General features: G+C 41.9%; 1 protein-coding gene across 2 annotated transcripts in view; it reads left to right on the top strand.

The window, feature by feature from the left end:
- Positions 1-20,702, top strand: part of lin52 (lin-52 DREAM MuvB core complex component) — a 75,557-nt gene extending 54,855 nt beyond the window's left edge. For both annotated transcript variants that reach the window (XM_072493524.1, XM_072493517.1), the window contains one exon: positions 18,441-20,702. Coding sequence is in view for 1 of the 2 variants with exons in the window: in XM_072493517.1 (XP_072349618.1) it covers positions 18,441-18,502 (62 nt within the window). In the remaining variant the exon portion in view is untranslated. The remainder of the gene's footprint in view (positions 1-18,440) is intronic.
- Positions 20,703-25,644: the final 4,942 nt, after the last annotated feature.

Genomic DNA, 25,644 nt, shown 5'->3' with positions numbered 1-25,644 from the left:
ACGTTGTTGAGTTGCACATCAGTACATTTGGTGTGGGTAAGTTAGTACCACACTAGTATTCTGCAGTTGAGAATCTGATGGCAAGAACAGAGGTCCTTAGGGTCTTGGCCTGTGATGCTCATGAGGTACCGGCCAATTTATCAAGGAGGCTATTGCAGGTTTTAATTTTTTCTCCTACATCGGAATCATCTTAAAGCTACAGGACCTTGAAGTGACAGTACATTGGTGCAGTAACACTTGAGCATGTGTAATGAACAGCATAACAACTAAGGTTTGCAACATCCAGCTATTGACATTCCAACTCATTCCAGTTTCTGACTTCAAGTTTTGGCTTTTAGTTTTATGCTTATGGAACTTCTGCAAAATTAACTTGAGGCAAAGACAATGTTGGGGGGGGGGGGCACATGAATTTTCATCACACTTTTCATTCTTACACATTTTCATGTATCCCTAAGCCGTTGCTTATTTCACCATTAGAAGAAGTGCTAAAGTAGTCTGGTGACAACTCATTTATTGTTTTTTGTCCTCCCTTCCTATAAGTAGCAAACGTCAGGTTTGAAAATTCTACAATAATATGGATGAGATCAAATGCTCACTGAACGAAGAAAGTGTTTATCTGTAGGGGAAGAGATGAAGCCCCATCTGTACTCCACAGGCACTGTGTCTTGGCACTGCGTTGTATTAGTGACACAATGCTACTCAATGTAGAGAGTTTAAAGTATCAATTGGAATATGATTGTACAGATTAACTTTCCCTCTCACCCTGCTTCTATGTAATCAACATAGGGCAGTATTCATGAACAAGTAGGCTAACGGTTTCTTTCTACATTGAAGCACATGGCTTCCACTCTGTTTCCCTTGGGAATTTTAATATTATGGATGCGTCCAGGTTTATGACTCCTGTGTTTTTGTGCGTCAAACTAATACTCCAGTGACTCTGCTTTGGATCTTTTTCAAGTTTGCAGAGCTCTGCATTAATTAATAAAAATTTTCATCTGCTCAAGTCAAATTTAGTTTTTGAAAAACAAGATTAATATTTAGTATTTATGCCTGTACCATTATATTTGTATTTGGAGATGAATATTCTATTAATTTAGGAAAACAGTTGAGTATTTGGGACTGTTTAACCATCAGTAAATTGGTACTTAAACACTGGTTTAGCATCTTGTTAATGTTACACTCATCAAGCCTCCAATTTGTGCAGATTAAATACATTTGAGTGTTTATTATTAAATCCAATGTTAGCATCATTCCTTCTAATGATCAGATGAGCTGGCTGTACGATGCTGTAAAATAACAGCTGGCTTGATGACAAGAGGCTTAGTAGCTGTTTAATTTTCTGTTGATTAAAATGTTTAATTGATGATATGCGAATTTCCGTCACTGCCATACAAGACAATGCAGGATCTCATTAATCCTGCCATTTGCATGAGAAATGGAGCTTGCAGCGTCCCAGTAAAATGTTATAATTATGACTTACTTAATGCTTTCCCTCTTAGTTGAAATTGGCTAGTTGTTCCCCACTAGGGTCAATGGAAATTCCTGAATCCTTGAGGTAAAATAATTGAAAGTTGAGAATCCTGCTCTTATCTTCAGATCCATGTACAAGAGAAACCCATCCTACCTTTTTAAGTCCTGTCTCTATGTGCACCTTGTGCTTCTCCGACACTGAACCTCTTTCCTTAAACTACATCACCTGAGATTTGTCAGCTGTGCTCCAGGCCATTTCTCTTCCTTCAAATGATGTAACATATCCACCACTGGCAACCATTCCTTCAGCCAGTATACCCCAAACTCCATCCTTTGACATTTCCACCTTGTCATCTCCTAAACCCACCTCCCTTTCTCCCTACTGCTTTCAAAAGGATTTTGAGATTTCTTAATATAGGATGTGTGCTGTGTAATTGTCATTTGTGCCATTGACGCCATATCACCAGATTACTGGGGCCCTGATCCTGGCATTAAAAAGCCAACTCGTGTTATTGCCTACATGTGTCCCAGTGTTATTGCCTACATGTGTCCCTGTTGTCTTAGTGTTGCTTCTATCTATCGGGTCTGTCTGTTCTCTCCTTTCACTTCGGAAATGCTAATAATGGAATGCTAGGAGAGCAACCTCCTGTGGATTCAGCTGGAGGAGAGATCTGTTCAGGGCCACAGCCAGCATGTCAAAGGTGGCTTTTGCAGTGAAATAATGGAGGTATGAAAACATTGTTTTATTTGAATAGCAAATACTTATGCTTGACTATGGACTGCTACATCTACGGAGGCCACAGAACCTGAGAGGACATTGGTGCTAGACATGAATACATAATATCAGCTTAAACCTAATGAGCAGATGTAACATCTAAGTGTGATGAGAATGATTTTTACCACTTTGACATCACCTGCCTCTGCCTCAGGTCAGCTCAAACTCTCACCTCGGCCGTTTATCCCTCCAGACCTTTCTGTTCCATTGCACTCCAGGCCAGCATCCTACATTCTTGTCCTGCCGCCCAGTGGGGATCACGCTGACCTTCCTGCCTGTCACCAGACTTAGACTCCAGCATTGAAGATTCTGACCAACTCGTAAGATCTTCCGCAGGCAACATTGATGGTATGACCTCAGTGCTTTGAGGTGCTTCCTAGACATTGTTAAGGGATCTTGACTGGTAGACCACGAACCTGGTTTCAGTTTTGATGTCACAATCGTCAAAACACTCACTTCCTCAGGTGGTCAAAGATTTCACCAGCAAATTTCAGGTAATGCTGGATTTCGTTATCAATGTCAGCTTTCTATGAAAGATAACTTCCCAAGGTGCTGGAAGTGTTCCACATTTTCCAGTCACTCATCATGAATCCTAATCAATGGGGCTAGGTCGGTGTGTGCATTTGGAGCTTTCTGATGGAAGACTTTGGACTTGTGAATGCTGAGTATAAGTCCCACCTTTTCAAATGCCTCAGTAAATACATCGCGATTCTCTGGAGATCTGTTTCTGACACAGCACTTACTGCAGCATCATCAGTGTATTTGAGCTCAATGACTGAGGTCAGAGTGGTCTTAGGTTTTGATTGGAGACATCTGATATCAAATAACTTGCTATTCATTCGAAAAGTAAGCTGCACTCCAACGGGGAGCTTGTCTCGAGTCAGACAGAGCATGGCATCAAGGAAATTTTTATTTTAAAGAGTTGGTGCAATGTTACAGCCTTGTTTGACTCCTGTCTTAACCTCTAAAAGGGCTGTAATGAGTCCATTGTTGAAGATCACCGCTTGTATATCTTCATGAAGCAGGCGAAGGATGGTGACACATTTTGGGGGACATCCAAACTTCAACAGAATCTTCAAGAGTGACTCCTGATTTGCAGAGTCAGCAGCCTTTAATCAAGAGATAAGGAGGGTATGAATGAGGGTTTAAACAGCAGATGAGCTGTGATTGGGGCAAAGTTACGGAGGTGGAAATAGGCGATCCTAGTGATGGTGAAAATATGTAGTTAGGGTGGCGCGGTGGTCCTGGCCCCGGATCACATTCCATGTGGAATTTGCACATTCTCCCCTTGTCTGCGTGGGTCTCACCCCCAGAACCCACAGATGTGCAGGGCAGGTGGATTGACCATGCAAAATTGCCCCTTAATTGGAGAAAAATAAAATAAATAAAAATATGTGGTTGGAAGCTCATCACAGGATTAAATATGACACCAAGGTTGTGAACAAAGTGGTTTAGTCTTAAACTTTAGTCTTTCCAATGTTTAATTGGAGGAAATTTCTGCTTATCCAATACTGGATGTTGGATGTGCAGTCAGATAATTTAGCAACAGTGACGAAGTTGAGAGAGGTTCTGGTGAGGTAAAGCTGCAAGTCATCAACGTGCATATGAAAGCTAATGCATGGGTTTCAGATGGTGTTGAGAGGCATCATGTTGATGTGAAATAAGAGGGGGCCCTCCTTTCCACTTTTCCTGTTCAATCCCCGTATCCCATGAGCCCTGAGAAATCAAAAATGTTTCAAATCTGCCTTAAATATAGTCAACGATGGAGTGTCCACAACACTGGGACACAGAATTGACAACACTGCTTGAAGATATTTCTCCTCATCTCAATCTTAAATGATCCTAAGACTGTGTTCCTGTGTTCTAAATTTCCCAGCCAGGGGAAATTTCTCAGTGTCTACCCTATCAAGCCTTTCAGAATGTTGTATGTTTCAATGAGATTACCCCTCATTCTTCTAAACTCCAGAAAGTAGGCCCAATTTACTCAGCCTCATAGAATGATCCTTTCATCACCACACTGTGACATCATGGCTTTGCTTGTCTAGCTACTAACCATGGCTAATATTAATGGCAGTTCAACATTTCCCAATTATAGTATGGGTGGAGTTGTCCCTTAAGGTCTTAGCAAAAGGAAATTAGATTGGCATGCAATTACATTTCTGAATAGTCCTGCATGCTCCAAAATCATTTTACTTTTATATTAGGTTAAAAAAAAATTACTTGCGCAGCGTAAATTGCAAATGCAAAATGGCTTGATACAAAGGGGCTGTTTGTGCATGTATCTCTTGGGAATGCTATTTCTTCCTATCTGTTAGAAGATGGATACTAAATTATAACCCTGGTGCTCATTGGGCCTCCTGCCTGAGTGGGTGAGGGTAGGAGAATGTCATAATTTAATGATATTGACATATTGCAATGTGGGGAAATCTATCATCTTAAAGTTTATTGTGTTTATTCTTTATCATTTTATATCATACAGAAAATGATGCATTCAGTAAAGTTTATTAGTCTTACCGAGCTTGTTTCTTCCGCAGACCATGTACTGACGAGTCTGAATTATATCTCACTTCTCTAATTACCTGAGGGAAATTTGTGGAAAATTTACACAAACTCCAAAGATAATAAAGAAAAATTCCACACTATCCACTAATGTTGACATAGGGTAATAGCTTACACTAAGGAAGAATGCAACATAATGCAAAACATTTTAAACTTTGCAGTAAAGGTGGTTAAGTGGAAAGTGTACTTTAACAGAGATAAGTAAGAGGTAACACATTTTGTTAGGGAAAGCAGAAACATCTTCACCTTAGAAAATGGGAAACTGAGTGAGATAGAAAAGCGAAGGATTCCAAGGATATCGATGGACAAATCATTAAAAATTGCATTGCAGGTCAGCAAAGCAACAAAAAAACAAAGACAAATATCGAGAATTGATTTCCAAGGGTATAGAATTCAAAAAGTAGCTAAATTACATAAATTTATGGCATCACGGTGGCGCAGTGGATAGCACTGGGACTGCGGCACTGAGGACTTGGGCTCGAATCCCGGCCCTGGGTCACTGTCCGTGTGGAGTTTGCACATTCTCCCTGTGTCTGCGTGGGTTTCGCCTCCACAACTCAAAGATGTGCAGGTTAGGTGGATTGGCCACGCTATATTGCCCCTTAATTGGAACAAATAAATTGGGTACTATAAATTTATATATATATTTTTTTAAAAATTGGGTAAATTTACCTGGGATCTTGGTCAGCCTGCATTTAGAGGGTACTGTGCACAGTTGTCCTAATACTATAAAAAAAACAAAAGCACTGGAGAAAGTGCAAAAGATTTACACAGATGGTACCAGACTTAGATATTAGAGCTATCAGGAAAGATTGCACTGGTTGGGGCATTTTTCTTTTATAAAGGGAAGATATGTAGGTGTTCTGATAGAGATCTTGAAATTTATCATAAGATCATAGAATCCCTATGGTGCAGAAGGAGGCCATTCGGCCCAACAGGTCTGCACTGACCCTCTGAAAGAGCACCCTACCTAGGCCCACCCCCCACCCTATCCCCCACCTAACCTTCTGGACACTAAGGGACAATTTAGCATGACCAATCCACCTAACCTGCAAATCTTTGGACTGTGAGAGGACACAGGAGCACCCGGAGGAAACTCACACAGACACCGGGAGAAAGTGCAAACTCCACACAGACTGTGACCCAAGGCTAGATTTGAAGGTGGGTCCCTGGTGCTGTGAGACAGCAATGCTAACCACTGTGCCAACATGTAGGGGTTAGACTGGCAAGACGTGGCGAGGTCACTTGGTGCATCATGCAAAACTACAGACTACAGGCTATAAGTACAAGATAGTTACTAGTAAGTCCAAGAGAGAAATTAGATATTTCTCTACTCAAAGCGATTAGAAGTGGAACTTTTTTTAAAAAAAAAAAACTATTTCATGGGATGTGGGTGTCGCTGCAAGGTCAGCACTTGTTGGCCATCGCTAATTGCCTTTGAACTGAGATGCTGGCTAGGCCATTTCAGAGGGTGGGCATTCAAATCTCCACTGACATTGGCAATCGGAAGATCCCACTGGTGGGAGGGGCCAGAAAACCCCACCTGATATTTCAGGTCAATGACTTTTCATCAGAACTATATATAGAAGTTGTTGTTGGATGGCACAAAGTCATCTCATAGGGCACAGATGACTTCTGCATCAAAAAAAACGGAACTCCTTTTGCCGGAATATATCTGGTACCACAACAGCTAGGAGCCAGTAAAAACCGATGTCTCCTGTGAATCAACTTATACCCCCTTGCCTGGTATATAAACCGATCCAACAACCTCATTATTTCCTTCCTCCATGTTTGGGAGACGCTGACCACATTGATTATAATCTGAACCAACCGTATACATATTTGCTGCTCTTTGTATAAATGTGTGTAATTATGATCGCTCTGACTGTGCCGAAGTTTGGGGATGTGTTGCATTATATGTAAAATACCCTCTTAGAACTAGTGTCCTCATGTATTTTTTCTGTAGTTTCTGCCTTTGTTATTTTGGGTTAAAGAATTGTTGTTTTTTTGTTCATAAATTTAGCGTACCCAATTCATTTTTTCCAATTAAGGGACAATTTAGCGTGGCCAATCCACCTAGCCTGCACATCTTTTGGGTTGTGGGGGTGAGACCCACGCAAATACGGGGAGAGTGTGCAAGCTCCACACGGATAGTGACCCAGAGCCGGGATCGAACCTGGGACGTCGCGCCATGAGGCAGCAATGTTAACCACTGCGCCACCGTGCTGCCCACTGTTGACTGGTTCCTGCAAAAGTACAAAAAGGTCTTGTATCTGTGAAAGGGACGTCATAATATTCTTTTTTAAAATATTTTTATTCAGGGCATTTTCATTTTATATACAAAACGTCAACACTCAATCCAACATTCTACGATTCTCGTTATAAACAACCCACCTACCATACCCCCCCAAATTCCCCATTTTGTAACTATAAAAAAAAACAATGATTACCAACACTTAAAGAAGGAGATGAACAGCCTCCACCTCGAGTAGAACCCCTCCTCCGACCCCCTAATGGCAAATTTTATGTTCTCCAAATGTAAAAATTCCAACAGGTCACCCACCCACTCTGCTGTCCTTGGCGGCTCCGGAGCCCGCCACCCTAACAAACTCCTTCTCCGGCTATCAGGGAGGCAAAGGCCAACAATCTCTCTCTCTTCCTGCGCTCCGGGGTCTTCCGATACCCTAAATATCGTCACCCACAGGTTCAGGCTACTTTTACCCCTAAGATTTTCGACATTGTCCCCAAAAGTGTGTGTGTGTGCCATAAACGAACGGGGAAAATGGACGTCCCTGCCTTGTACTCCCGTGTAAACGAAAATACCCCAGACTTGTGTTAGTGTGAACACTATCTGTGAGGGCTCTGTACAACAACCTAATCCAGTCAATAAACCCCGGTCCACACCCAAACCGCCCCAATACCTCCAAATGATACTCCCACTCAACCCGATCAAACACCTTCTCCACGTCCGGGGAAATTATTACCTCTGTTTCCTGACCTGCGGGGGCTTCATCACCACAGTCAAAAACCTCTTTACATTGGTCGACAATTGTTGCCTCTTCGCAAACCCCATCTGGTCCTCAGCTATCACCCCCCATACACAATTCTTCAAGCGTGTTGCCAACACTTTAGCCAACAATTTCACAGTTGCATTTAGCAAAGATATTGGTTGATAAGAATCACACTCCTCCGGATCCTTATCCTTTTTCAAATTGAGCGAAATCGAAGGTTGTGCCAATGCGGGTGGAAGTTTCACCCGGGCTAAAGAATCATCTATTAGATGAGGTCGCAAACTTTTATAAAATTCCGCTGGGAATCTGTCCAGGCTCAAAGCCTTCTGAGACTGCATTGAATAATAATAATCTTTATTGTCACAAGTCGGCTTACATTAATACTGCAATGAAGTTGCTGTGAAAATCCCCTAGTCGCCGCAATCAGGCGCCTGTTCAGGTACACGAGAGAGAATTCAGAATGTCCAAATTACCTAACAGTACCTCTTTCGGGGCTTGTGGGAGGAGACCGGAGCACCTGGAGGAAACCCACGCAAACACGGGGAGAACGTGCAGACTCCATACAGACAGTGACCCAAGCCGGGAATTGAACCCGGGTTCTTGGTGCTGTGAAGCCACAGTGCTTACCACTGTGCTACCAATGGACCTCATCACCTTCTTCAGCCCAAGTGGGGCCTCCAGTCCCCGCACGTTCCCCTCTTCCACTACCGGGAAATCCAAACCATCCAGGAACTGTTTCATGTCCAAGTCTCTACTTCCCCCTCCCCCAGGGGCTCCGACCTGTACAGCCCCCGATAAAAGGCCTCAAACACTCCATTCACCTGACATGGGTCAGAGACCACCCTGTCCCTGGGGTCCTTTTTTTGCCCAATCTTCCTCTAAGCCGCCTGCTGCCTCAGCTGGTGTGCCAGCAACCTATTGGCCTTCTCCCCATGTTCAGAAAATGCCCCCACACCCAACACGACAGGCTAACTGCCTTCCCCATCGACAACAGTTCAAACTCCCTCTGGAGCTTCTTCCTCTCCTTCAATAACTTTTCCTCTGGGGTGGCCAAATTCTGCTGGTCCACTACCAAAATATCCTCCCCCAACCTCTGTCTTTCCATCCTCTCTACCTTCTCTCTATGTGCCTTAATCGAGAATAGCTCTCCCCTAATTGCCGCCTTAAACACCTCCCAAAATGTGGAGGGAGAATTATAGAATTTACAGTTCAGAAGGAGGCCATTCGGCCCATCGCGTCTGCACCGGCCTTTGGACAGAGCACCCCACTGAAGCCCACACCTCCACCCTATCCCTGTAACCCAGTAACCCCCACTTAACCTTATTGGACACTAAGGGCAATTTATCATGGCTAATTCACGTAACCTGCACATCTTTGGACTGTGGGAGAAAATCGGAGCACCTGGAAAAAATCCACACAGACACGAGAACGTGCAGACTCCACACAGACAGTGACCCAAGCTGGGAATCGAACCTGGGACCCTGGAGCTGTAAAGCAACTGTGCTAACCACTGTGCTACCCTGCTGCCTCGTTATTATTGAGAGACCTCATTACTATTATCGATCTTGTCATACGTGCCTATGACTGCCCTAATCCTCCCGCATACCCTCTTATCCGCCAACAGTGCCACATCTAGCCTCCATGGCAGTCGCTGGATAACCTCCTTCTCCACACATAGATCCACAAGTGCAGCGCGTGGTCTGATATGACAATCGCTGTGTATTCCGAACCAACCACCCCTGGGAGCAGTGCCTTATCCTTAACCCAAAAGTCGATACTGGAGTACACTCAGTGTACATTCAAAAAGAAAGAAAATTCCTTCGCCCTCGGATGCCAAAACCTCCACGGATCCACATTTCGCCCCCCACCCCCACCCCACATCCGCTCCATGAACCCAAGCAACTCCTTCGCCACCCTGATACCTTCAGTGATTTGGGGCTCAACTGGTCCAGCCTAGTCATGATATGTTATTGATGACTAGAATTAGGAGAGATGTGTTCTGGTGTGAAACATGGTGCAAAGATCTTATCCTAGATTCTTGTGGGCTGTGCGAGCACTCGCTACATGGGAAGATGTGCGCAATTTTACCCTGCTTTCACAGCCTCCTCTCCCTCACTCTCCGGTTTAACCGTTGGTACATATTGAGGCACCAAGTTTAGTGATTAAGCGGAACCAACTGTATTGTTGTTCTCCTGTCTTTTTCAGTATTCATGTGTGCTGAGACATTTGTGCCGATCCTGAGGTTTTGTTGTGTTATTTGTTAAAATGGAAAAACTCCAATGAAAATACAACTCCTGTCACTTCTCTATCCATTGCTGCTCGGTGTCCTCTGAAATCCTATAAAGCTCCTTGGGATGTTTGTCACGTAGATAGTGCTATTAAGTGTAAATTGTTTTTTCTTTTTAACAAAAAATTCAATACACCATAAAATCAATGCTGTGTTAGAAACAAGATCACCTACATCATGGTAAGCTTCAGCAAAAGAAATCAAGCACCAGCTTGCATTACTGATTTCTTCTTATGCACTCAATATTATTTTAACCCGCCAAATCCTCTCAGACGCCTCTTATTTATATTAATCTCAAAGCAGAATAGAGGTTTGAATTTGATTAACTATTAGCACCTGTAATTATAGTTGCATAAATATAGCAAATGTCCCAAAAGTGTCTCTGGGGGGTACCAGATAAGAAAGGAATTGTACAGCTAAAGAATTCCTGGGTATAAATGGGCGACAGACCTGCAATTGGGTGAACCAGGCTCACAGAAAGAGCAGCACAATTTTACAAGATTTTCATCAAGAATAATTTTCTGTAATATGATAATTACTTCACCAGCTTAGTAATTACAGGTCATCTTCATTTGTTTCCTATCAGTTAATTCTGATAGCTTAATTCCTTTTAGGGAAATTGGTGGCCAGCCGCCACTGATTATTTTGTTAAGTGTTATTTGAATAGACAGGACAGAGAGTTATTAATCAGCCCGTTTCCAATTAGCATCATGTTTAACCCAGTGATGGACACCCCAAGGTGAAGTATTCATAATGCCTTTTAGATTGCTATTAGTCAATTTAGCTCCTCTCAACTAAATCATAATTAAATATCTTATTTCTTAACACGTTCACTCATCACAATGTCTTTGTCCTTTTAAAAGCTGCCTCAAGATGTTAATTTGAAAGTAATACAAAAATAACTGCTGGAAAATGCAAGTTTATTCCAACATTACTACTATGAAAATATTAGCTCAGAGTTCAGTATATGAAATAAAAGCCGCAGTACAATTAAAATGTTGGATAATAAACCTGATTTGACCATTTATGCACTATTATTACAATAGACAGCAGGTGGTGTGCACAAAAATGTACTTGGGATTGCTTCTATAAATGTTTACATTAATGCCATAAAATACTGAGTCACATCAAAGTTTAAGCAATCAGGGAATCAATCATTGTCAGCTACATTTTTAGTTTTGAAAACATTTTGTAAGTCACACTAGTTTAAAAATTTGCGGTTATCCATTACATTATATAGTATATTACAGTTCAAATGGTATTGGATGTAGGCCGCCTTTGGATTGGAAATGCTGGCATTCATCTTGATTAGTCAATAAGAGATGTTATTTGTAGCAGAGGCCAAGATAGTTATGTCTCATTCTGCTCTGTCTCTCCTTCCCAACCCTCATGACTTCTCTCTCCCCTCCTATTTCTCACCTTCCTCTCTTCTCTCTCTGTCTTACCCATTTCACCCTCCTTTCCTGTCTTGCTCTCCCCTTTTCTCTCCCCTCTCTCACTCTTGGCCATGACTACATCTAAACATTCACTAATACAAAGCATTTAGATTATGACATTGCCTTTTTGAATAATGAAACATCTTTTCGAGAAGTTGGGCCGAGTTGCTTTTCGCCTGTAACAAGACTGTCCTTAGCTCACTGCTATTTGTTCATTTATCTTGTATGAATTGTTCTTTGCAGAATTCAATACGTTGTTTCTCCAGGGTCAGAGGATAATTAGTTGGCATTCTATTGTTTGTTAAAATCTTATCAGTTTATCCATGTTTAGGTCTGACTGTTCTTTCCAATTATGCAGTTGATTAATGAATTAAAATATTGCTTGTGCCTTTGCAATGACAATCATTTGAAATAAGACAGTGCAATCAAGTTTGTGAATTTAGGCTCCGATGAAAAGTCATCGACCAGAAGCATTAACTCTTGCCATAGTTGCTACCTGATCTGCCGAGTATTTCAAGCAATTTAAAAAATATATAAATTTTTGTGGATTTCATGAATGTCGTTAGTTAGTTTAAATCCCCCTTTCTGACCTTTTCATAATTTGCTATGTATACAGTTTGATCCTACAATATCAGAAACCGATTATAACTGGAGAATGAATGGTCTATTTCTGACCAAGGTGGGAGGTTAGTTTTCTAGCGACCAATGTTAAAAAAAAAAAAAGGGGTGTCATCATGCCTGTTTCAAGTTGTACTGACTCTGTTTTAAATGCAATCCTCTCCACTTGCATCATCCACGTCAGAGTAGCCTGCTGGGAAGGGGAAATTGCACTAACCAGTTGTATTGCCAAAGGAGACAAGTAGGCTCAGTCTATAATATTATTAAGCGCGTGGACTATTTCAGGCAGTTCTCTAAGTACTTACCCTGTACTTAACAATTTAAACATTGTTAATTTCAAGCAAAGCTGGGTCCTCAAACAAGTTCAATCATTTGTACAAACCTCATTAAAGTGCAATTACCGTCCTGATGAGAATTTGGATGCAAGTGCCAACAATTACAAGCGGCACTGGTTAATTGGAGACTTACTGCCTTTTTAAAAATATGTTGGTTATTGCACTTGTTTTTTATACCCATGGGCAAAATGTGTCATTACTAAAAACACCCACTACAAACAACAGAAGTTCTCCAGTCTTGAATACTGTATCATATTTATGGACTGACTGAGAACTCGGCGTATATTAAACAACTGACACCCTTTTGTTCATGTTGGAAGACATTTAATGCTTTATTTTGTGAACATAATGCATTAAGTTAAATAATCTACACTGTCACTAGTAAACAAAAAGACCAGAGTGCAACTTGAAAATTAAATCAAAGGCCCCCATTCAAAATTACTATTAAAAACAAATACCAGCCAGTTAATTTAAGTTAGTTCAAGACTGCAATCTAATCTCAGGATTCAGATGATAAAATCAATTTAGGTTACTGCAGAAGTAATCCTGTTTTTCTTTCTATCATATTCTGATCTGACATAGACGTATTTTTCTATTAGGGAACTAGAGGAGTGCATAATGCTAGTAAAAAAAAAAACATTGCATGAGTGAATACTGATCATTAAATGTAGTAGTGGCTGGTGGCACGATAATATCAATGGTTTCCATTGCTGTGATATCCTGAAGCACTATGATGGTAAGCAATGGTTAAGTCCTTTTTCACTTCTTATTCTTAAAAAGATTTTCAATTCCTTTCTTTTTCTGAGAGTATTAACTTTAATTAGGGCTATGATTCCAAAACCTGTCTAGTAACTTCGTATGTGTCCTGTGTCAGCCTCACCAGTAAGTTTCTGCAGGTTATCTAAAGCAAAAAGGTTGGAAATACACAGCAGACGAAAGTGAAATCGTCATCCAGTGAGCTCTGGTTTTGTTTGCCCTACATTTGCTTCTCATGAGAATGTACCTCCACTGTACCCAAACCGTCACCTCCTTAAAGGCATTGACCCATTACACCTTTGCCTTCCAATCTTCCTGGGACGGGTCTGTTTTCAACCTCCTCCAATCAAGCACTTTTACTCTAGAGTTCTTCCCGTCCATTGCCATAGCTAATCTCAATTTTATGATATTGTAGTCCATTGACCTGACGTTTCTGCCAATGTTACAGCAGACATGTGTACGGCCCAGTTGTTCAGTGACCCAAGGAAGTTTTCAGCAATTGTGTCTGAGGTGTTGATGCTGAATAAATGTCTATGATTTTGATTCAGTTCAACCTCACTGTTTAATATGTAAAATAAAACCTAACATTCTGTCAGTACTCAACGCTGCTGCCTCCGTTTATAATGCAATGGGAACATCTTGATTAAATTAGAGCAGTGTATTGACAGCTAAAGTCTATCCTCCATGATGTATAACAACGATTATTACTTTTCAATGAAATATTTTCTTTGGGAACAGGATAGTACAATACAACTTGCATTTGTGTGACATCTATAACAGAATTAAGTGTCCCAGAGCACTCACATCAGAGAGAATGGAACAAATAGTAGAGAAGGAATTGGCAAAGTTAATTGCATCCATTATAATGGCTTCTAAGGAAGCTTTTAAAGGCAAAAAGAAAAGTAGTAAGACAGAGATCTTTGGGGAAGGAGTTCCAGTGGGTTGATTGAAAACTCTCTCACTGAACTGGAACATAAGTGATACACACCAGGCAGGAGTCGGGGGATCACATTGCATGGGCAGAAATAATGGGCTCAAGATGGTTGCAGAGTTGGGTGAGGGCAGGTTATTTGTTAAGTAGGGATTTAGAAACAAATTCAAGGGTTTTGAATTTGATATGTTGGGGTACAGAGAGCAAATAAATGAAGATTAAAATGGATTTGGATTTGATTTATTGTCACATGTACCGAGGCACAGAATGTATTGTTCCGCGCACAGTCCAGAAAGATCGTCCCATACGTGAAAAAAATTAGGGCATACATGTAAATACATAGACACAGGCATTTGGTGAGCATATGGAGTGTAGTACTATATAGAGAAGATGTTTGAAGAGATCGGTTTAGTCCATAAGAGGGTCGCTTAGGAGTCTGGTAACAGCGGGGGAGAAGCTGTTTTTGAATCTGTTAGTGTGTGTTCTCAGACTTTTGTATCTCCTGCCCTATGGAAGAAGCTGGAAGCGAGGATAACCTGGGCGGGAGGGGTCTTTGATTATGCTGCTCGCTTTCCCACGGTGGGAGGTGTAGACAGAGTCAATGGATGGGAGGTGGGTTCACATGATGGACTGGGCTGTGTTCACGACTCTGAAGTTTCTTGCAGTTTTGGGCCGAGCAGTTGCCATACCAGGCTGCGATGCAGCCAGATAGGATGCTCTCTATGGTGCATCTGTAGAAATTGGTAAAAGTCAATGTGATGTGGACATGTCGAATTTCCTTAGTTTCCTGAGGAAGTATAGGCGCTGTTGTGCTTTCTTGGTGCATGAAATGATGACCTACATGTAAAAAGAGATAGCACAGTGGTTAGCAATGTTGCTTCACAGCGTCAGGGTTCCGGTTTGATTCCGGCTTGGGTCACTGTCTGTGCGGAGTCTGCACAGTTCTCCCTGTGCCTGCGTGGGTTTCCTTCGGGTGCTCCGGTTTCCTCCCACAAGTCCCAAAAAATGTGCTTGTTAGGTGAATTGGGCATTCTGAATTCTCCCTCAATGTACCGAATCAGGCGCCGGAGTGTAGCCACTCTGATTTTCACAGTAACTTCATTGCAGTGTTAATGTAAGCCTACTGTGACAATAATAATGATTATTATTATAAGAAAGGTGCACTCTAACCATACACCTGTCCACTCTGGCTTTAAGTGAATGGAATATAGGGTAGAATAAATGTCTGGCTGTGCCTGTTTATCTGATCACAACTACAAAACAAAATTCAGTGTAATTTTTTCTTCCTTTGTTGTGGATGATGTTGGCAAGACTAATATTTGTTGCCCATTCCTAATTTCCCAGAGAAAGCAGTGGCAGGTTGCCACCTTGAATGTGTGTGTGAATGATAATTGTTTTTACAAATGACTACTGGGCTTCTGAGACATTACAATTCCATCAGGTAGTGTGAGATTAAAATCAATTCCAGTTCAGTGTTGGTAGGCAGAACAGACATTGGTAAGCCAGATGAGCTTTTGCAAAGATCTGACAGGTTTTGTGATTATTATTCCTATGGTACCAGCCCACAAATTACAATGCCATAACGTTGGTTGCAAACCTAGTACTGTAACCACCATGCCATGTACCCGATATTGAAACTTTATTACACAAGATATTGGAATTGCACTTAGGATGAAGGTTGAGTTAATGACAATAGGTTGCTCAAATTTCACCAACTGTGGCTTCTTCTGTCATCCAAAACCTTGGTGCGTTTTCAACTGGCATGTTGCTCCCATTAACCTATTATTTATTCACAATTATTGGCTTGAAAATGTCAGACTGCTAAGAGATTTGGTGGTTACAAAAGCCACCTTGGAGCTCAGGCTGCTCTACACATTGAGGAAACTCCACAGCAATGTAATTGGTGTTGTCAGTTATTGATAGGTACAACACTGTCCCCTCCATGTTTGTTGACAGGTGCCAGTGGCAGGAGTCGGAATATTGACTAAACCTTGACAGCTGATTGAAAAACAAGCTGACCTTTTCATCTCAGTGCTGGGCACTTGAAAGCTGCCTGTCAATAACCCCTAATTTCAGATTATTATACAGGTACATGAAACCAGGCCTAAACTGGAGAAATATAAAGCCTGCAATGAAATCACTAATTTTATTGTAACTTCAATGAGGTAAGTTAACATTTCTGCCCCCCCCCCCCCCCCCCCCCCCCCCCCCAGAAAACATGTTTGATTAATTTTCTTGCTTCTTGAGATGAGAAATGTCAATGCTGTTGAATGGAACATCTTTGCACTTTTCACAGCCAGTGCTGTGTAATGTAGTTGGAGATCCACTGAAGCTCCTCTGCTCAGTTGTGAATGGCCTTTTGTTTTATTGTTTTTTTCTTACTGTAGATTGATAGATGCTGTTAAGCATGAGAAAGGAGTAAAATAGCTCAGATTGATATGAGAACAGACGATGAAACCATTGAGGGACTAATAATAACAGCATTGAGATTCTTTTTTGGATGCTTGGGGGGAGAGGTGTTGGCATATCTGGGATTTGTGCAGGAAAAGTACACTTTGGGGATTTTCCTGTGCTGTAAGATTCTTTGATTCATTATATAGCAGGGAAGTGGAAGTAAGCTCTTTCAAAGAGCCAGCAAAGAGGCACAATGGATTGAATGGCCCCTTTCAGTGCTGTACAATTCAGTGATTGATTGTAGCATCAGGTGTGATTGTCTTCTCATTCATATTAATGGGGAGGTGAACACAGAAGTGGAAATCCACAGCCTGTATTTCTAGGTTGCTACCAGTGCAGTTGAATATCAGAAAGTATTGGGCTCCCAATAGATAAATTGCTGGATTGAGGAAGGAGCATCTTTGACTTCTCCGCAAGACATTTACGTGACTGGGAGAGGGTCGAATGTTCTGCATTTGGAGATCTCACCCATTATTTGCAACAACTCCTCTTCGAATTTGGGAATTAATTTATGGAGACCTCCTGCAATTCAGATTATTTATTGGCGGCAGAGGGGGCTGCCCTTAGCCGCCGGCGGAATCTTCTGGAAACCCGCAGTGGGGGTTCGCTGTCAGTGGAACCGGAAGATCCCATCGGCGAGATCAGCCGGAACATTCTGGCCAATATCTTTTTGTTTTTTGGATATAGGCAGTGCCCGCAAAAGCCACATTTTTATTTTCTAACCCTAGTTATAGTCAGGAGGTGATGGTAAACTTTCTCCTGAACAGCAACAGATCTTGTGCTTATGGTGATAGGTAGGAAATTTCAGGATTATTATTCAGCTATGGTGAAATATCCTAAAGTCGGAATTGTATGCAATTTGGAGGGGAGCTTACAGCCACTGGTATTCCCATGACATTGCGAACCTTATTCTTCATGGTGGAATAGGGCAGGTACTGTCAAAATAACCTTGTTGAGTTGATGTAGTACAACTGTGGATAGCATATACTGCAATCATAGTGCATCATCGTTAAACGGTTCAGTGGTGACTTACTAGACATTGATGCTAAGGTATTTGGTGGTGGTGCCATTGATTATCAGAAGGTTGTTGGGCTTTTTCTTGTTGGAGATGATAATTTTCCTCATCTTATAATAAAGGAAGTCGTTAAGGATAATTGGGCCATGGACACTTTCCTGAGGATCCTCAGCAGTGCAGTTGTAAGCTGCTCATTGTGTCCTTCGTGTATCCCATTAATGTCACACAATACAATGATGGTTGTCACTCCTGTCACAGGCATGTCTGTAAAAGGAGGCTCTTGAGGATGAAGTCAACCTCCTCATGATGATCCATATTGCAGCTATGTCCATCAGAACTTGGTGCGTTTGAGGCGGCATGGTGGCACAGTGGTTAGCACTGCTGCCTCACGCCGCTGAGGACCCGGGTTCGATCCCGGCCCCGGGTCACTGTCCATGTGGAGTTTGCACATTCTCCCTGTGTCTGAGTGGGTCACCCACACAACCCAAAAGATGTGCATCGTAGGTGGATTGGCCACGCTAAATTACCCCTTAGTTGGGGGGGAAAAAATCAGAACTTGGTGCATGTGGTCGCAATAGTTCAGGTTGTATGATCCAGTGGCGGCATTAGATTGATCAAACTCATTTTCACACTTTGTCGTGATGGTACTGAATTCAGTACCCCAGGTTGTTAATCCAGCAACATAACCACCATAAATCCATGCCCTTTTCTAGGAGGAGTGGAATTGATGGCAAAATCCTTTTTATTATGATACCATGTGTTCTTACATTCTTTCAAATATTTTATTTTTCAGCACGAGAAATGACCAGAGGGAAATTTTTAAACATTTTGGAGCGGCCCAAGAAGCAGCTGTGAAATTCCAACCACTTGCTTTTGCAAGACGACCCAGCACTTGATCAGAGACAGTAAAATGTCCATTGCAGATCTACAGATGCCTTCCTCGGCTAATTCTCCACATATCATCTGTTCAAACAACCTATGTAATAGAGCAACACCAGATTCTATTTTATGGATAACTTACCTTTTAGCCACAAGGCAGATTGTTTTTAAATGGAGACAGACTACAGTTGATATTTGTATGGTGTAAAAGGGACAGAGTTTGGTTTGTTTTTCATGTATGTCAATTAATGATATCATTACCACGGCGCCGAGGTCCCAGGTTCGATCCCGGCTCTGGGTCACTGTTCGTGTGGAGTTTGCACATTCTCCCCGTGTTTGTGTGGGTTTCGCCCCCACAACCCAAAGGTGTGCAGGCTAGGTGGATTGCCCCTTAATTGGAAAAAAATAATTGGGTACTCTAAATTTATTTTAAAAAATTAATGATATCATTATATAGTGGTGTATTAATCTAGATGCATTTCCCATAGTTTGTTTTGGATCTGTTATTCCCTTTTAACATGCAGTAAAATAAGTCCTGACATTGTAGTTGAGGTTACGCACAACAATAGCACTTTAGTTCAAAAAATGTGATTTTATCAGTGCATGTCCATGTTTGGGTAGCAATTAATAGTATACCTGATGGGGGGAACATTGCAACAAAACAATACCTGGGATATAGAAGAAAACTGTTCTCCACAAGCCACACCCGAGTATATTTTACAGAACAATGCAAAGGGAGCATATTTGTAAGATGTAACAACATTTGTAGTTTGAGGTGATGTTGATAGACCTTTCAAAATTCTCTGTTAAAGCTTTGTGAGGCCATCTCATGCCTTTACTGTATTTTTGCCTTTTAACACATTGCTGTGTATGTGTTATATAAACAGTGATCAAATATATAAAGGCTATGGTGAAATGATTGTGTGGTACCCGAAGGAGCGATAGATCAAGAGAGAAATGTTTAGATTTAAATGTTCAAAAAAAAACTTGTGCTGGCATTAAATTACATCTCCCACCTAAATGTTCCAGAATTGTGACTACCAACCAAATAAAACGTGGATATTTTGTGCTAAAGAAAGCAAATAACATGCCAGCTTAATTGCAAAGGAATTTAAAAAGTGCCATTGCCACACAGAAATCATTTTGATCTCGAGAAGAAAGATGTGAAGTATTCTGAAGCTGTAATGATATCCAAGAATGCATATTGGTGTGATTCAACAATGGGTGAAGCGTTATTGATTAAATGAATGATTTATGTGTACTTTGCAAGGAAATAACTGAATATTCCACTGATTTTTATCCTTTTGATATAAGGAAACATTAGGACACTAATTAGGACAGGAACTCTGGAAGAATTCTCCCTTTCCCTGGGCCACGTCCAACTTCTTCCTGGCTACACAAGTTCTGTGATTGACCTGCAAGAGGTACAATTCAGGTGGTTTGCAAACTGCGTCAATGAACGACTGAATTTTGGGAGGGGACTGGCATTGAGAAAACAAATATATTTTAAACCAAATTTTTATCCAAGATTTTATATTTTAGGTGGAGAACATGAAGATTGGTTAAGTGGTATACTTGAACATAATGTCACACAACTGAAATTGTGTCACTTTGTGTGGAGGGGGGGGGGGGGGGGGGGGGCATGCAGAGAGTGTAGCTTTTTGCATTGAATTTCAAACGTTGCACACAATCCCGCTCAGTCAGCCCAATCTCATCAACACATTATTTGGGTTTGTTCAGCGCAGGCTTCAGGTATAATGGAGACCACCCTTTAAGGTTGCACCCTGGTACATGATGAACAAGGCTGAGCTGAAGTCCGATTTTAGGACTACAGTTTGGGATAAAGTCAAAGGATTAGATAGACAAAATTACTGGGAACTGTGTAGTGGTCTAGTCTAGAGGGCATCTCAAACACGAGGAGCTTGGGTCTTAAGTGATTACTTGTGAAGGGTTAGACATTTTGTCTGGATTGTATGAATCATTGAAGCCTCCTTCCACTCCGTTACATGATGTTTAACAGACCATTGATGTTCCATGTATTAGTCTTAAGCTTAGTTTTCCAGATATTTTAAGAATATGAAACTGGACCTACTTACATGAATTGTGCACAAATGAGTGGAATGTTTCTACTATATATTTTATTTTTGAATTAATAAACATTCATTATTTTTAAAAAGACTTCTCAAGGACTACATACATTAGAAATATATGCATTGGACATGTTTTTACTTCTCTTTTATGTCCTAACAAAGAGCTCACAATCGCTGTGTGGTCAAGATGACGAGGGTTGGGCAGCACGGTGGCACAGTGGTTAGCACAGTTGCCTCACGGCGCCGAGGTCCCAGGTTCGATCCCGACTCTGGGTCACTGTCCATGTGGAGTTTGCACATTCTCCCCGTGTTTGCGTGGGTTTCTCCCCCGCAACCCAAAGATGTGCAGGGTAGGTGGATTGGCCACGCTAAATTGCCCCTTGGAAAAAGATGAATTGGGCAATCTAAATTTTTTTTTTTAAAAGAAGATGACGAGGGTTGCCGGTATCTGGGGAAATGTATGAGTTTCTACAGAAGGAGGAGGAGTAAAAGGCAAAAAATACTGGAAGAGAATCAGTGAAAGGCATTGAAAACAGATCTGCTGGAGCAGTGAATTTGCTAACCTTAATTACAAATGTAATGGCCACGAAATAGCTGCAGCAGAGTACCTTGCATAAAGCAAATTGAACTGGGCTGTTTTTTCTCACCCTTCAGATTGCTTTCTGTTAGCGCCACAAAATACTGAATGTGCAAATTGATAATGCCGATGTCAACATCACATTGGGAATCTCATGAATGTTGTGCCCAATGGTCAACTTCTTTAACGAATGAAATACAATGAACAAAATAGAGCAGGCGATGGAAAGGAAAAAGGGTGAATTCAAGTCCAGTCAGAGACAGAGAGAAATAAAGAGAGGAAAACAGTGAGTTATAAGAGAGAAGAGTTGAAACAGAAAAGAAAATATTATGATCAAGAAAAATAGTTTTGCTTTAGTTAAAATCTAGCCGGGTGGCACGGTTATACAGTGGTTAGCACTGCTGCCTCACTGTGCTGAGCACCCGGGTTTGATCCCGGCTCCAGGCCACTGTCTGTGTGGAGTTTGCACATTCTCCCCGGGTCTGCGTGGGTCTCACCCCCACAACCCAAAAGAATATGCAAGGTAGGTGGATTGTCCATGTTAAATTGCCCCTTAATTGGAAAAAGATAATTGGGTACTCTAAATTTAAAAACAAAAAAAAACTACTAAAAGAATCAAAAAGCCAAGATCAACTACGAAAGGAAACTAGCAGAAAACATAAACACTGATACCAAGAGCTCCTATAAGTATATAAAGAGGAAGAGAATAGCTAAAGTAAATGTTGGCCCTATGGAGGAAGATACTAGTGAGCTAATAATGGGGAACACAGAGATGGCGAAGGCACTGAACCAAAATCTTGCCTGTCTTCACGGTAGAGGACAATAAAAATTTCCAAGAACAGCAGTTAATGCAGAGGAACTTAGTGCAATAACCATTACTAGGGAGAAGGTATTGAATAAACTAATGGGTCTAAAGTCCGATAAGTCTCCAGGACCTGAAGGCCTGCACCCTAGGGTGGCAGCAGAGATAGTGAATGCATTGGTTATGATATTTCAAAATTTCCTGAATTCTGGAAAGGTCCCAATGGATTGGAAACATGTAATGTAGCTCCCCTATTCATTAAGGGAGAGTGGCAAAAAGTAGGACCAGTTAGCTTGAACTCTGTGGTGGGGCACTTGCTGGAATCAATCATTAAGGAGGAGATGACTGAACATTTGGAAAGACAAAGCTCAATCCACCATCGTCAGCATGGTTTTATGAAGGGTAAGTCATGCTTGACAAACTTGCTTGAGTTCTTTGAGGACATAACCAGCAAGGTGGATAATGGGGAACCTGTGGCTGTGGCATATCTAGACGTCCAGAAGGCGTTTGACAAGGTACGCATAAGATTGATCCAGAAGGTGAGATCGCAGGGGGTTGGGTGTAGAGTACCAGATTGGATTGAGGATTTGCTGATTGACCGAAAGCAGAAGGTCAGGTTAAATGGGTCCTTCTCTGGCTGGCAAATTAACTAGTGGGGTGCTGCAGGGATGATCCTCGGACCTCAACTGTTCACAATCTGTATAAATGATCTGCAAGCAGGGACAGAGTAACATAGCGAAATTTGTGGATGACACTGATATAGGTGGGAAAGCAGGCAGTGAAGAGGAGATACAGATTTTACAGACGGATATAGATAGGCTAGGAGATTGGGTCAACATTTGGCAGATGGAGTTTAATGTGGATAAGTGGGGTTATCCATTTTGGCTGAAAAAATGGGCAAATTATTATCTAATGGAAAGCAGATTCAAAATGCGTCTGGGCAGAGGGATCTGGGTGTCTTTGTTCATGAATCACAAAATCTGTATGCAGGTACAACATGTAATAAGAAAGACAAATGGAATATTCGCGCATTTATTGCAAAAGGACTGGCGTATAAAAGTAGAGAAGTATTGTTGCAATTGAATAGAGTATTGGTGAGACCACACCCGGAGCACTGTGCCCAGTTTTGGTCTCCTTATTTGAGGAAGGATGTGGTGGTATTTGAAGCAGTTCAGAGGAGGTTCACCTGATTGATTCCGGGGGTGAAGGGGTTGGTGTATGGGGAGAGATTAAACAGTTTGGGCTTATACTCTGGAGTTTAGAAGAATGAGAGGGGATCTGATCGAGGTATATAAAATACTCAAGGGAATTGATAAAGTAAATGTGGACCAAATGTCTAACCTTGTGGGGCATCTAGAACAAGAGGTCAGAGATATAGGTTGAGCGGCGGTAGATTTAAAACTGAGCAAAGGAGGCACTACTTCTCGCAGGAGGTGGTGAATTTGTAGAGGCTCTTGACAACTTTGCATTTTTCCTGTGTTTTTGAGACATGGTGAAGCAGCAAAATAGTCCAGCAATTTGAGGTGAATTGGGACTTGTGACAATTCGTTCCTTCGCCCCAAATTGTTGGATTTTTAAAAAAATCCTATTAAGGCCGAGTGCCACGAACCTGTCATTATTTTTCCAGCATTATCTGTTCTGATATTCCTGATAATACATCCTCTGATACTCTTCTAACTATTATGCTGGAAGGGAGTTATGATGCATCGCACTGAAGCACCAACAGGCAGACTGTTGGGTGAAGTGCTGCAGTTTGGATTCCTCTCCTCTGTCAAGTTCTACATCCCATGAGCGGGAATCGAATGGAAAAATCTCCAGTGCGTTGTTCCTGTGTGACTTGTGGCAGCCGGGCAAGAGAAACATTGCTGCTACTTTGGGCCTGGAAGGATTCGGAAGCAACAGATAAGGGGATTATCAACAAGTTTGACGGTTTCAGCTAGCACTGTTATACACTCAGTTTCCCTACCAATTTAGGGATTTCATCCAGAGAGTGAGCTGCACGCACCAGGAAAGTTCCAAGTTTAGTCTTCGCTATATTGACACCGGCCTTGGTAGAATTGGCCTCGGAACTCCTGGGTAAATTGCTGCCGGCAACACATCTGACAATGCAGCACACCCTCTGAACTGAAAGTCAGTCTAAGTTATCTGTGCCGGCTTGAAGTCAGTGTTCCAACTCGAGAAGTGTTAGTGCCCACTGATTCAGCCGATTTGAAACATTTTGAGTCCCACATGCTCTTGGGAAAAGTGCAGATTAAAAGATTGCGTGATTTTGCAAATTAAATTTAAAGATACAAGTGAGAATTTTCAGCACTGTGTTAATTTAAGGGAGCATTTTTAGATTTAGGCCTTGAATCATGCTAATTGAACTGTTCTGCGAGGAAATTTAATTGTAAAAGATCCTCTGGAGATTAGGAAGATAAATAATTTACACGGTGAGTTACGATGATCTGGAAGAGTTGGTGGATACAGAATAATGTCTTTCAAAAGGGTGATGGATAAATATTCTAAATTGAATCTTAGTAGGATGATGGGAGAAGAGCAGGGGAGCTGGACTCCCCTGGCACAGGCATGATGGGCAGAATGACCTCCAGGGCTGTATCATTCTATAGTTCTGTGTAAGGATGTTTCAGCAGTTTAATTTTAGTCTGCATTGTGTTGAAGTGCTAGTGCTTTTGTTCATCTGTCTGGAGGAAGTCACCGGTCTCCGGTCTCCTTCTGCACTGTAAATTCTATGGTTGCTGTTACAATTACCGGACGCTCCGCATATGGACAAAGTTTGAGCCTAAACTCTGGATAACATTCAAAATGGTTGCAGCACGGTAGCACAATGGTTACTTCACAGCTCCAGGGTCCCAGGTTCGATTCCCAGCTTGGGTCACTGTCTGTGCGGAGTCAGCACGTTCTCTCCGTGTCTGCGTGGGTTTCCTCCGGGTTTTCTCCCACAGTCCAAAGACGTGCAGGTCAGGTGGATTGGCCATGCTAAATTCCCCTTATTGTCCAAAAAGGTTAGGTGGGGTTGCTGGGTTACAGGGACAAAGTGAGCTTAAGTAGAGTGTTAAGTATGGGGCTGGTTTAGCACACAGGGCTAAATCGCTGGCTTTGAAAGCAGACCAAGGCAGGCCAGCAGCACGGTTCACATCCTATACCAGCCTCCCCGAACAGGTGCCGGAATGTGGCGACTAGGGGCTTTTCACAGTAACTTCATTTGAAGCCTACTTGTGTCAATAAGCGATTTTCATTTCATTTCATTTTTCTTTCCAAGGGCCGGGGCACATTCGATGGGCCGACTGGCCTCCTTTTGCACTGCAAATTTTATGATTGTGTAGTAGTGCTGATGACAGTATGCTATCTTCAGGGCAGTTATAGCATATTTACATTGAAACTCCCTTGCGATAACAGTGCACTTGAACCCCAATTTCAATAGAGTGTGCCTGCATAACAGCTTAACCTTTTTCCACTCCCCTCTCCAACCACCCTTTGGCCACTTAATGAGATTGCCAATCGGTGCTGAATTTAGCATATTGTCTTTCTGTGGGCCCTCATGCACTAGAAACTGGATTGGGACTAGCCAAACCCATTTCACACAGGCCCCTTACAGCCAGCAGAGGGAGGAGAGTTTCACCACCTCAGGCAGCCCGGGTTTAAATCT

Source organism: Scyliorhinus torazame, chromosome 2 (assembly GCF_047496885.1).
Source record: "Scyliorhinus torazame isolate Kashiwa2021f chromosome 2, sScyTor2.1, whole genome shotgun sequence".
NCBI lineage: Eukaryota > Metazoa > Chordata > Chondrichthyes > Carcharhiniformes > Scyliorhinidae > Scyliorhinus > Scyliorhinus torazame.
The sequence above is the reverse complement of the archived record's forward strand: the minus strand, read 5'-3'. Positions and strand labels throughout refer to the sequence as shown.